This window comes from Ammodytes marinus (assembly GCF_949987685.1).
Source record: "Ammodytes marinus genome assembly, chromosome: 3".
Classification (NCBI taxonomy): domain Eukaryota; kingdom Metazoa; phylum Chordata; class Actinopteri; order Uranoscopiformes; family Ammodytidae; genus Ammodytes; species Ammodytes marinus.
Window position 1 is genome coordinate 3,392,484 of NC_137232.1, and position 14,673 is coordinate 3,407,156.

Below are 14,673 nucleotides of genomic sequence, written 5' to 3' on the forward strand. Positions count from 1 at the left end.
TGGTACAACCAAGATTTAACTGGGAACATTTTATTTTATCATTAAACTCTTTATTTTATTAAAATAATATATGTATTAACTTCCTAGCAACAGCAAACTTTTATACAGGTGTCAAAGTATAAGCCTGTTTAATTTGAAATTAGTAGCAAAAGTTAGGTGGCACAACCAGTTGGTCAGGTGGTGCGACTTCAAGGAATGTCACTGTATAACATAAATGATGTTAGCTAAAACTGATTAATTATGTATAACATTTCTAGAATGTGTATTAGTTTTAAATTCAATATATTATACACCTTAAAAAAAAAATTATTATTAAAATGTATTAATAATTTTTCAATCATTTTAGATGCCACTTTCAACTAAAGAAATATCAGCATGACACAGGGAGCACATTAAAAATTATCCAGCTGCAAGAGAAAGATACAGTTAAGGACATAATTATTGGCCCCCCTATGAACATTTAATTTTTATTTTAAGTATTTCCAAAGTGCTGTCAAAGAGAGCAAGGAATTTTCCATCCTACTTTTATTTTGGATGATTACATTATTTAACTTTGCACACAGAAACAAAATTATTTCACAAAAAACAAATACTACCAGGGTCAAACTGATTAGCCCCCCTGAAGAACTGACCTCTATGTTGAGCCATAGCACAAACCACTGCTTTGCAATGATGTGCTTTATCTTTGCAATGCTCAAAGCTTGTAAAATCAAGTTAAAATCGAAGGTTATCTTCCAGTTTACACACAGTATAAAAACTTCAGCAAGGGTTTGAGCTGTCACATGAGACAGCATCATGCCAGAAATCAGTTTAGACTTGAGAAAAAGAATTGTTCTGCTCACAAAGCAGGAGATGGATATACAAAGTTTTCACAGCGTGTCCAAGTGTCAAGAACTGGAGTTAGAAGTATCATCAAGAAATTCAAAAAGAGCAGCCAGACAGTACAAGCCTGGCAGAGGTAGGAAGTGAAAGATTTCAAAGACGCTGGAAAGAAAACTAGTGAGAGATGTGTCTAAAGACCCCAGAACAACTGCCAAGACACTAGTGAACGACCTAGCCACCTGACCTGTGTTATCGCTTTGCCTTACAACATGACAACGACCAAAAACAAACGTCGCTCCTGGTGAAGAACTACTTCCAGAAGACCAAAGTGAACGTTATTGACTGGCCTGCACAAAGCCCTCACTTGAATCCCATTGAAAATCTGTGGGGTGGACTGAAGACCAAGTCCATGCCAGAAGACCATCAAATCTGGAGGAGGTTGAGAGATTTGCCAAAGAAGAATGGGCTGGGATTGCTCAGGATGTGTGTGAGACTTGTTGAAAGTTACAACAAACGACTGCAGGCTGTTATCCAGCAACAAGGATACACAATTGACTATTAGCATCAGGGGGGCTAATAATGTTTTACCCTGGTAGTTTTTGTGAAATCATTTTGTATCTGTGTGCAAAGTAAAATATTGTAATGATCTAAAATAAAGATAGGATGTTTGGAAAAGCTGTGTTAAAAATTCCTTGCTCTGTTTGACAGCACTTTAAAAAAAATGTTTTGGTGAAAATGTAAATTAAAAAAATGTAAATGTAATCAATTAACAATCTACACCGTGTTCCAAATTATTATACAAATTGGATTGAAGTGTCATAAACTTTAATTTTTTTTGTTTTTCAATTAAACTCATGTATGCTATTGTGTCTCAGGACGCCTTGGATCATTGAAATCAATCTCATACACCTGTGATAATTAGTTTACCACCATGTGAGCCCAATCAAAGGAAAATCTACTTGAGAAGGACGTTCCACATGATTAAGCAGGCCACATGTTTCAAGCAATATGGGAAAGAAAAAGGATCTCTCTGCTGCCGAAAAGCGTCAAATAGTGCAATACCTTGGACAAGGTATGAAAACATTAGATATTTCACAGAAACTGAAGCGTGATCATCGTACTGTGAAGAGATTTGTGGCTGATTCAGAGCACAGACGGGTTGGTGCAGATAAAGGCATAATGAGGAAGGTTTCTGCCAGACAAATTCATCGGATTAGGAGAGCAGCTGCTAAAATGCCATTACAGAGCAGCAGGTATTTGAAGCCGCTGGTGCCTCTGGAGTCCCGCAAACCTCAAGGTGTAGGATCCTCCAGAGGTTTGCAGTTGTGCATAAACCTATTATTCGGCCACCCCTAAACAATGATCACAAGCAGAAACGGTTGCACTGGGCTCAGAAATACATGAAGACTAATTTTCAAACAGTCTTGTTTACTGATGAGTGCCGTGCAACCCTGGATGGTCCAGATGGATGGAGTAGTGGATGGTTGGTGAATGGCCACCATCAGGGGCGTAACTTTGATGTTCATATTGGTGGGGACACATTTTGGCGAAACGTCACACAATTTGGCGAAACGCCCTCGCCCCAGACCCAGCATCCAACCGCTCACTAGTTTATTAACCAAACCAGTGTTATCATGTATCTCTGTACAGTTTAGTCAAGAGTTAAATATAGGGTTAAAAAAAACGTACTTTGTAAATATTACTGTGATGTCAGAGTAAAAGACATCACAGTAATATTTACAAAGAGTTTTTTTTAAACCCTATATTTCTCTTTCTGTGATGCCACGAGAAGGAGAAATATAGGGTTAAAAAAACACTCTTTCTGCCTTTTCTCAGGCTAGGATGAACCGATTTCAATTTTTTTCGCACATTTATACTACATAGGATCTCAGAATTCAATACACCTTCATATTCAAACCGGTGAAGTAGGCCTTTAAAAGACTTGTTGAAAAGCATTGTTCCAACTTCAAAAATATGATTTCTAATAAAATAATATGAACTTTATTAAAATACCCTTTTAAAAGCTTTATTTGTCATTGGCTGAAATGAATTCATGTAGTAGCCAATCTAGCCTTGTGAGACCAGCCATATCACACAAGTCCATCCATGTTGACGTTAACGACTACATAAACCAATCAGGGGCTGCCTTCCACTAACAGACGGAGCCAGGCTCCTACCCAAGTCCAGACTGATCAGGAAAGAGAAAATAAAAAATGAATATGTCTTTTCAAAGAGGACATTCTGACGTGTGTGTGTGTATAAATAGCTAAATTAATAATAGCTGACTATCACCCTGCTACGGCTCCCTGGGTCACCTGAATAGAATAGGCTCATTGTTGATGTTATAAAACCTGTCTTCTATTATGACAAGTCAAAATGTCATAATAAAAGAGTAATTCTTAAGAACTGGTGCCACAGCCAATCCTTTTCACTGAACCTCTATTCATTCATATACGTAAGCCCAATGCCAGCCTTTAACTTTGTACCTTTGAGTGTATTGTGCTGCCTCTTTCAAGAGTGGTCCCCTTTACAGCAGCAGTCCTTTCCAGGTGTCACAACCAACGGTAACAGAAACGGGAGCTAACGTGGGCGCTATTATGGGAGCTAAAATAAGGATATGATGGGAACAAGTTGCTAGCAACTAATAACACGAGGATAACACAATGTAACCAACGAGCATACATTTTGGAATGCGGGGCTTAAAGCTCACATATTATGCACTTTGCTGTCAATTTTATATGGTCTAAGTAGTCCCTAATACTTATTTTTTTAGATGTTTGCTGAAAAACCCGTTCAGATCATTTATTGTAGCAAGACTCTATACCCCGATTGTCCTCTGGTCTCAGGATGACCTATATTTGTGCGATCTGGCTGGCCCCTCCCACCTCTCTGCCGGGCTTTCTCTATATGTCCATGGGGCTCTCCCACCGTCTCTGCCGTGCTCTCGCGATACTAGAGAGACACTGCGTGACTGCGAACACAGTGTTTACCCGGAGCTAAGCCATAGCTGGTTGCTTGTCCCAAAGCTAATAGCTATACACCAGTCAGGCAAAACTACCAATAAAAACTATTATTTTAGTTTCACCGTTTAAAAAAAAGCACAGGTAGCTTCCTATCCGTTGTGTTATTAAAAACGAGGCATTATTAGACTGCAAGGGGAAAGCTAAGTTAGTGTATTAGGAGCAAAACTTGGTGCTACAACCGAAGCTACATGGGCGCTAACGCTAAAAATAAGACTCAGACGATTTAAACCAGTGAAAACAGTAGCTTCAAAGTGTGATTTCTACAGGAATATCTTCCCATCCTTTGTCATGTTAAAAATTAGTCATTTTCAGACTGCTGTGGGGAATATAAACAGTGAGCAAAAGCTGGTTGCTTGTCCCAAAGCTAATAGCTATACACCAGTCAGGCAAAACCACCAATAAAAACTATTATTTTAGTTTCACCGTTTAAAAAAAAGCACAGGTAGCTTCCTATCCGTTGTGTTATTAAAAACGAGGCATTAATAGACTGCTGTGGTTAAGATAAATTAGTGGAGTATGAGCAAAAGCATTCTGTGTTGGTGTATGTAACATTCAGGCTGTACTAAGGGCATCTTGTCGCTTAGCGGGGAAAACAACATGGCTGTCGCTTCTTATCTTCTTATTGGTCCAGGGCCATGGACCAATAAGAAATGGGGGGGGGGGGGGGGGTTATCATAGACTAGTGCACGTGGACGTTTCTGGGGGGGAAGCATGGACATATAAAGAAAATATGGGGATGTGGCTGTGCCGACTATTACGTAATAGTCGGCGAGAATTCTGACTGTAGTATATTGGGGGGGAGGGGTGGGGGTTTCAGAAAGGGGGAGAGTGAGAAAAGGAGAGATTGTTGTTTTTTTTTATATTTTGGCAGTCTCTAGGCACACCGTGGACCCATGGATATGTTAGAACAAATTTAAAAAGTGCATTTAGCAAAATATGTGACCTTTAAAGAGACAGGCTCTAAAATGGGGCGCTTCAGACAGAGGCTGAAAAGAGGAGAACAAACAATGGCTTTATAAGAAATAAAGGGTTTTCTGGCTACTAAACCATTTCCAGAAGAAACCCAAATTACAGTTTTGAACCAGAGCATGATATGTTGACTAAGCAAATTGGTTAGAGGGCCTTGTTATGATCGAGCTAAGTTATTGAATTGTCAAAAATATCACATCATTTGAATTGGTTAAAATAAACTGAACTGTGCAGTGGGGAGCTATGTTACTTGGGCAAATGTTATAATACATCCGACACTGTCTTGTCATAGAGGACTTTTCATGAGGTTATAATGATATTATTTTATAATACTTCGCCAATAGCTATGGGACAAACATTTAGGCAATGTGTATTCTTAATTTTGGATGAGGACACACCTTTCTGCAAAGCTTAGTGTATTGTTGTAAAGGGAGTAGACAATACACACCCTGGCTTTGCATCTTTGCTATTGCTGAAGCCTTAAGACCACACGTCACTGATACCAGTTGAAGGAGATCTAAGAGCAAACCCAGTGAGGGACTCTCGGATCAAGGAGCCTGTCACACTGCTGCTGAATAAAGTATATGAATATTTCAGTCAAATATCAAATGCAAACACGCTATAGAGATATGGCATTTTATCATTGACAAATATTCCTTAGAAAACACCAACCTACCATGCAAATTTGCAACAATCTAAACAACAGCCTGCCCATGTTTCCATAGCAAATAGAAGCCTTTGTAGACAAATCTACATCCACAAAGCACAAGGTAAGAATGCAAAGCAGCGGTTTGTCACCTATGCTGATAAGACCACAAATGCAAGGTCATGCATTTCTCAGGTGACTGTTAGGCTGTGTCACTGGGATTGGCGGTATCTAATTTCTGATACTTTTAACCCTTCCCCAAATTATGCCCCGGTTACCTTCAGGTAATACCTATTTCTACTTCAATAAACAAAAACCTATTTATATAAATAAATACATTTCTGAAATTTTATTCTAAGCTGTGTAAGCATATAGAGGGAATGTTAGCACTGACAGCTGACTGCAACACTATCAAAGAGGAGTAAAGCTGCCAATTTAAAGCAGAGATTTGACACTCTTGTGTTGTAAGCCCCAGTCTATGGACGTAACAAGCCAAGCAGTTGACACAGTGGTGAAGTGAGCGTCCAGAGGTCAAAGTCCTCTTCCTCTACCTTAAGGAGTGTGTTCAAAGACAGGCTGATTGAACATTACTCGAACGTGCAAGAGACAGTTCTGTTGATCACTGCTATGCAAAATTAGCAAGTGTGATCAAATTCATTTGAAAGAAAGTCCAAGGCACAAGACTGCGTACATAACCTAAAGAGAAAGGCCCACTGAAGGCCAAATGTTGAATCAGCTGCTTTGTTCACAAGGTTAATGGGAGTGTAGAGTTAGAGGTTGAACTGTGTCAAACTTGATAAATAAAATCAGCCATCAAGTCAAGTTATTGATTTTAGATCAGTCCTAGTGCGATGTTCGGTCCTGATGGAAAGACGATGCCTTGAAATGATGGACATTTGAGTTATGGCCCTGGGCAGCTGATTAGGCTCATTGGAGTCCTTCAATGCACACAACTGTTAGAATCAAGCATGGAACTGGTGGCGATAATAAACGCAGCACTGTTCAATGGGGATATTTAGCTGAACAGAAACAAGTGCTGTGTAAAGCTAGAACAGTTTAAGACTCCACATCACCGTGGCAACACAACCTATCTATCAGCTCAGAGAAAAGTTTGATGAATGCATGAGAGTGATGGCCCAGGCAAGTTTCAGTAAGTTTACAGAAGTGCCACTGTTACTGTCTTTGACCTTTGGAGATATGCATTTAGTCATTTTAAGGGGAAAACACATTGTATTTATTATTAAATTTTTGCTTTGCTCATTGGTTGCCTGTCTGTCCTCTTCCAGTTTTCCCTGGTGGTGACGAGACGGTGTGGATCTGGTAACCCCCTCTGGCAATATCTGATGCGTCAACGCGGAAGATGTTGCAGTGGTTAAGGACTGGCAGCATCTGAAGTCTTCCTGCATCCACACTATCCACACAATTCACACTTTACTTTAGTATTACCATGTAAACATCTGGTCAATGATTGAATTCCTTCGTGATTTTCTCTACTTATGACATCTATTGCAGTATGTCCGTCCTGGGAGAGGGATCCCTTACTATGTCGACTCTCCCTGAGATATCTTAAAAAAAAATTAATCCCGGTAAAGGGTTTTTTACTGGGAGTTTTTTCTCAGCCGAGCTAAGGGTGTAAGGGCAGGGTGTCATATTGTATCATATTGTTTGGAATGTAAAGCCCACTGAGGTAAATGTCTATTTGTGATTTTGGGCTATACAAATAAAACTGATTTGATTTGATTTGATTTCAACTATTGAGTTATTTTTCAACAGCATGCTAGTGTAGGGCTACAAGATTTATTTCCTGAATTTTCAATGCTGCTTTATTTTTATGTTTTAAATTGGGAAATACATGTTTCAAAACGACCAATAACCTCTGTATTTAAAAAGAAATCAAGCAAGTAGGCTAATAATAACCATTAATCAATTATAGGCTATTGCATCACAGTCGGCCTATTGTCCACAATAATCTCACAACAGCCCCCCATCCAAAAAGGAACTTTAAAAAGTTGAATTTGCACTTTGTAGGTCCTTTATTTGTATTTAGTGTGTCTGCATATTATTGCACCAAAACAGTAGAAGTTTTCTTAATTGTATTTTGTACTCTCTGTAAGGTCAGTTGTCTGCTGTATTTTTGCATTCAAATAAACAGTTGTTTATTTCTTTAGTGCGTATTGGCATCTTTGAGCGAAATACCCTCAATATTTTCGCCAGTGACCACCTTAACCCTGCACAGTGACCACCTTGACTAAGACATTTCCTGGGGGAAACACTGAAACCTATTTGCAATTCATAGTGGACATGAATATGTCTCTAACAACAACAAAAACACTAGTTTAACTGTGGAAAAATATGGAAGCAAACAATCAGTGTTGCGGTTAGTTTATGCTAAAACAAAGTGGACAAAGAGCGCTCAATTAACCGTGCAGAAATTCGGTTTGAAGGACATCTGATGATCCTGGGTTTGAGACCAGAGAGCACTTCAAAGCCCCAACCTATCCACAGGACCCCCCCCCCCCCCCCCCGTAGCCAACAGTTCACTTTCACTTACTGTATGAAACACAAACGAAAGACAAATAATACTTTTGAAAATGGCTTAACTTTGGAGGAGAGGTTTGTGTGAGTTGGTACGAAATGACATACGTCTATCTATGAAAACGTACGTCTCTATTTAAGCACTGAATGGGAGTATAATGAGCCTTTACAGTGTGCTCTCTGAAAATTGCTCAGCCACACATTCTGCATCAACCACAACACGACAACTTCACAAGCATTGTGCTATGCTGGTTCCATGGAGATGTACACCTGCATACAGTAATAAGTGATGTCACAGCAATGTGTTCTTTAAAAAGGCACCTATTTTCAGCAGGGGTTGTAGCCGATTCAGTGGTCTGTACACTGACCATGGTCTCTGCCACAGACCACTGTGTGCCACCACCAGGGGGTGCTGGAGGTACTGGCACGGACCACTCAGCTAGTGGCACGGACTACTCTGACGCTTGGGCACACACACACACCACCCACACACACATGTGGTCGCTGAGTGGTCCGTGCCACTGGCTGGAGTAGAGTCTAGCTGCAGCCCCGGAGAACAATACTGAGTCGGACCGGGAGTACTGAGTCGGGCCGGGAGTACTGTGTCGGGGCTATAGTAGCCTGTCGGTCTGCGGTCTTTTTTATTGTTTGACGTGACCTTCTCAAGATGGCCGCCGCGGTGTTCCGTTAGCCGAGTGGAGCTAGCGCCGTGGCTAATCTAATGTTCTATTTATATTCTAACCTCTCCCTGGGCCTATCCGAAAAGTCCAATCTTCTAACCTATAAGCCTCCTTTCCTATACCTTAACCCCTAAACGTCATCGGGGTTAAGGAGAGATGAAAGGTGCTTCCTATCGAACATAGGAAAGGACAGCGCTGTTTCAAATGAATTCGACTCCACTTTTCCTAACCGACGTCATTGCGCGACGGCGAGTATTGCTGACGTGAGTCACTAGCGTGAAACTACACTATTCTCCGAAAATTGACTACAACAAGCGCTCGTTTGATCCATGCGTTCTTTTCATATTGATTTTAATCAGGTTGTCGCCAACAGAGTGAGAATCACTCCCATATATCCCAATTCACATGTGGAATAAAAAGAGGCTACACTTGTGTTGATGTTGAAATGAACTGCCTCCAGTAACTTCATTAAATGTGAAGTTGGTATTTTATTTTCTTATGGTGTAAATTATGTGCTACGAAAATAACTATTATGATGTTGGTCTTTTTTGAGTTCTTTATTATCTTTAGCCTGTGTGTGTGTGTGGGGGGGGGGGGGGGGTATTTTGTTTTAGCCGAGTTAAATCTTCCTCTCTTCTCTTCTGTTTTACCTCTCGTTCGTATTCGTGTAGAGTCGGTAAACTCTGGCGGTGGCCTGTTGCTTAAAATCTTGCCGCCGTAAAGGATTATGGGATACCACTATCTCCTTTCCTTTAGCATAGGTTGGTCAGGAGTAACCTATGCTAAAGGAGGGTTAAAGGATGAATCGAGGCTCCTTTCCTATGCCTTTCCTAAGCATTTTGAGAATTCGGATCACCTATCCGCCGAGTACTTCCGGTTCATCTCGATAGGAAAGGAAATTTCCTATGCAAAAAATACTTTTCGGATAGGCCCCCTGTCCCCTTGCCCTAACCCTAACCACCCAGCTGTGATGCCTGAACATAATCTAATGTTCTATATATTATAACCTCTCCCTATCCCCTTGCCCTAACCTTAACCACCCAGCTGTGATGCCTGAACTTAATCGCCAAAACAATATAATTTGTCTAAATAACGTTCAAAATGTATTTGTATTTTCTTCCGCCCCGACTCAGTACTCCCGGCCCGACTCAGTACTCCTGCCCCGACTCAGTACTGTTCTCCGGGGCTGCAGCTGGATACTATTGACTGGCTGAGTGGTCCGTGCCAGTACCTCCAGCACCCCCTGGTGGTGGCACACACACAGTGGTCTGTGGCAGAGACCATGGTCAGCTATGGTACAGACCACTGAATCGGCTACAACCCCCTCTCCCTATTTTTCAATATGAGTCGACTGATGTTGAAGTATATACAGGCTTAGGGGAGACCCTGCTTGGTGTTTAACAGGCATGGAACAATTGCTCCTCCAGAGAATGTCCACAGGCTAAATTGTAATGCAAAGACAGCAACGCGAAGCACATCTGGTTGTTGCTGCGGCAAATGCACTGACTACACAGCGAGCTAGCCAACTTGTGTGAGTGTACAGCTTAGCAGAAGCAACCTGACAATCCTCTACTACAAACCCTGAGCGTTAGCGCCCGTATCACATGGCTAGGCTTGAAATGCTCTAGACGAAGGCTAAAGACAAACAGTCTGGAGGAGGCATTTCCATCTGGGAGGTTAGCTTTAGCGATCCAGCTAACTAACTGCCCAGCTAGTAAAACAAGTGAGCTAGTAGCAGTACAGGCATAAACGTTACTAGACGTAAGCTAACGCTAGTTAAGGTGATAAGGGCTACGCCAATGGGCACAGAAAATGAAAAAGTCGTCCCACATTCAAGACTTTCTGCACAACTGTTTTTTGACAAATACTGTCAAAGCAGCCCAGCCCTCCTCGTTAACCCAACATCAGCCCCTCAAGCAACGATTTGGTAGCCATGGCAAGAGCGTCTAGCCAAAAACGGCTAAAAAATCTGTCCATTTTAGTTGACCTTGTTTATAAGCGAATGTACGCACCTCACAATATACCTGTCAGTGCCATTTCCGTATTGCTACGAGGAATTACTCAATTCGGGATGGGTAAAATGCACACCGTGACCGTTAGCTACAATTTATTAAAGCTTTAATGACTGGGAAACCCTTCCTACAGCTGTCCAATAAAGGGTATTTTGGGGGGAAGTCGACTGCGGAAAATAGTCCCTGCTATTGTTAAACTTATCATAAAATCAGAACTGGTGAGACTGTTCGACATATGTTTATGTCGAATTAAACAATGCATCCTAGCAGCTCTGCAGAGGCAGTGTGCCTTTCATTTCACAGCTGTCTACATTGTCCAATTACCTAGGCCACATGAACCGCTAGATCTTAACGGGTCGTCAGGTCGCCCTCCTCTCAGGTACCGGGCTAGCCTGAAAGGTGACAGCCTTGCTAAGCTAGCGCGACTGAGGTGGATTTATCCAGTTGCTTTTCGGCTTACCTCTCTTAACGGCCTCGTCATACGACAGGAATCCTATCCTCGACTCTTTGGCCCCCATGCCCACCTCATTTCATTGCGATGGGAGAAAATGAACTTTAAGAACGGAGTTGGTGAGAATTGTCGCCTTATCCGTTTATTGTGAAATGGGTTCCTGGCGCTGTCTGTCTGTGTATGGTGAACGGGTGAATGTTTTCAGCGACGCCTCCATTCTGTCACATGACTGGACTCTACAGGTCAGTTGATTCGAGCCTTTCCAACGATTGTAAACACAACGGCATGACGGGCCAAAAAACGTTTAATTTGGACATCGATTACTTCATGAAAGGGTTTCCCTCTTTCCTGGTAATTGTCAAAAATGCATGTTGACTCATTGTGCGCAGTCATACTGCGCTGTCAGTCTGTGGGAATGTGTGAGAGCACTGAGTGGTGCTATTTATTTGTGTCTTTGGGGTGCAGGTTGTAAAGAAATGCACACCACCACCTTGTGGCTACTATGTGAACCACGATCACATCCGCTCACCAAACCGAGAGCATGGCGTCCACTTCAACCATTGTATGACTTATTAGACCCTCGACCAGGAATATTATTGTGTGTTAGGCCTACTACATAGTTTTTTTTTTGTGTAACCTAAACCATACGTTATTTTTTTGTTGGTACCTAAACCATAGGCTACGTTTTTTTTGCTACCTAACACATACATTTATTTTGTGCTACCCATACCTACTTTCTTATATCCCCATTAGAAGAGGTTTTGATGTGACCTTTTATATTGGTAGCTTTTTAGTGGTTATCCCCTCTTACAGTATAGGCTACTGTAATGGAGGTGAGACACTGCAGGTGAATAAAAGATAAGATAGTCTTTATTGTCATTGTACAGTCACCTATACAACGGAATTGGGAGTATATGAATATGGTAACATTGTTAAGTTAGATATCATCATGAAACTTTCCAGTCAGTTGATTACTTATATAGGCTAGGCTATATACTGTGTATATATATATATATACACACACACACACACACACTCACCGGCCACTTTACTAGGTACACCTGTTCAGTGGCTTATACAAACAAAAAGCTAATAAGCCAATCACATGGCAGCAATTTCATGCATTTAGGCATTTAGACGTGGTCAAGACAATGTACTGAAGTCAAACCGAGCATCAGAATGGGGAAGAAAGGGGATTTAGGTGACTTTGAACATGGCATGGTGGTTGATGGTGCACGGCAGGATGGATCCATAGGCCTACTTGCATGTTGTTTACGCCAAATTCTGAACCTGCCATCTGAATGTCGCAACTGAAATCGAGACTCATCAGATCAGGCATGATTTTTCAATCTTCTATTGTCCAATATTGGTGATCCTGTGCAAATTGTAGCCTCAGTTTCCTGTTTTTAGCTGACAGGAGTGGCACCCGGTGGGGTCTTCTGTTGCTTTAGCCCATCTGCTTCAAGGTTGGTCGTGTTTTGTGTTCAGAGATGGTATTCTGCATACCCTGGTTGTTGTAACGGGTGGTTATTTGAGTTACTGTTGCCTTTCTATCATCTCGAACCAGTATGCCCATCAGGCCCGGTTCTAGAAAGTCAGACTTGGGGGGGCCCGTAGAAATTTTGGGTGGGCACACTGGGCAGGGAGACCGAAGATGCGAGCGCGCGCATAGCGCGCGAGCCGAAATTTTTTGCCCTTGTAAGATCTCTGCGTCTGCTTTTTGGCACATTTACTGTGAATTGTGTAGAACACAATATGCAAATAAACGTTGAGTGTTGCTGTGTGGGAAATTTGATTATTGCATGTTTTTTTTCTCCAAAATGTTTATGAATAACATATAATATACATTATATACAACATAATGTGTATATATATAAAATAAATGATTGTGATGTAAGTGTTTTATTGGCTAATTTTATTTGATGCCTCAAATGGTGAATTAAATAGGCCTACTTCCTATTAGTCAATGCATTGTGTGTCTGAATGTGTTCTCAACAGGATAATGCAGAACTGATTTAAAAAAAAAAATACACTTGGTTAACAGCAGCCAACAGTAGCCAGCTAATCTATATTTTACAGTAGGCAATTTAAATCATGTGTGTTTGTGTGTCCAACAGGACAAATGCAGAACAGATTTTTTTGTTTTTTTTTCTGGTTTCGCCACGTCTTCAGTATGTAACTTTAAAGGGGCGCTGTTTCGCGCATTTTGAAATGCTCAATGAGAGGAGAAAAATGGGGAAGAAATGACAGCAACACAGCACCAAATAATTACCGAAACTGTTAATAAAAATGTTTTTATTGGATGACAACTACAGCCTAAAAAACAGGGAAGCCTGGCTTCCCTTGGCCTCCGGGAGAAAACGCCACTGGTCAGATGAGCAGAGCAGAGAGCGTCGGAGGCAGAGCCGGCCCAAGCCTTCAGGGGGCCCTAAGCGAAATATGATTGGGGGCCCCCCTCCAATGTTAGCGCTGCTGAAACTATAGATGTTTGTTAAATATCATTCACACACCCAGTGTTTTCCGCTAGTGCCTCCACTGTGCGGCTATGCGAAAGTTTTAGACAGCCGAGATTGAGACCCTCCCAGGGGGATCCGGGGGTATGCCCCCCCGGGAGATTTTTTTAACCTTTTTAAAGTGAAATGCATGAATCTGGTGCACTTTGAGAGGAAAATTAATTTGGAGACACTGGGTCAGATGAATTAGAAGCTATTGAAGAAGGACACATGGATTTTCCATAAAAATATTAATATAAAAAAAAAATTATGGAGGGTCCTCTGGGATGGGCTTGGAGCTCTTTTTCTTTCACTGGACATATTTCTCTGTAATATAATGAATGCATTTAAATGCAGTGTGAGGAACTAAGCAGAAGAACTCTGTTGTCCAGCTACTGTATCTTTTTTTCCACAGACAAGGCTGAAATAGGCTATAGACTATACACAGTGTATGGGCAACTGAGGGCAGCCCCATTTCCAATTGTTTTTAAATAAACTCAATACACACTGCATGGATGTGAAAGTGACATGATCAGATAATTTCGAATTTCCTCCCAGATGAACTGATAAAATGTTTAGGCTATTAATTATCTAGACCAAAACATTGTATTCCTTTTTTGTATGATAACTGACATTTGCATAATGTGATGTTAATATCAAACACACAAACTAAAAAAAAAAAAAAAAAAAAAAAAAATTTTTGGCCTAAGCCAAAGTCGCATATAAAAAGCGGACCTGGCAACGCTGACCACTGACCAGGCAGTGTCAGTGACCACTAGGCCTATAAGCGGGTGGATGGAGGCAGGCCTGCCCACCCAATTAATTTTATTTGACATTTTCTTGGACAGCGAACGAAATTTTCCGTCCGATAGTGGGTCGGGAAAAAACCCAGACCCACTATCGGGGAAAAAAAAAAAAATCTCAAATTTTGGTTGGGGGGGCACAGCTCACATCTGGGGGGGCACGGCCCCCCCTGGCCCCTGGCTACCGCCGGCCCTGATGCCCATCCTCCACTGACCTCTGACTTCAACAAGGCATTTTAC

At 41.4% G+C, this 14,673-nt stretch overlaps 1 protein-coding gene across 2 annotated transcripts in view; it reads right to left on the minus strand.

The window, feature by feature from the left end:
* The window catches only part of usp32 (ubiquitin specific peptidase 32), a 95,122-nt gene extending 83,815 nt beyond the window's left edge, over positions 1-11,307 (minus strand). For both annotated transcript variants that reach the window (XM_080053845.1, XM_080053844.1), the window contains exon 1: positions 11,148-11,307. In XM_080053845.1, the coding sequence (XP_079909971.1) occupies positions 11,148-11,205 (58 nt within the window). In that variant the 5' untranslated portion in view covers positions 11,206-11,307. The remainder of the gene's footprint in view (positions 1-11,147) is intronic.
* Between the last annotated feature and the right edge of the window lie 3,366 nt (positions 11,308-14,673).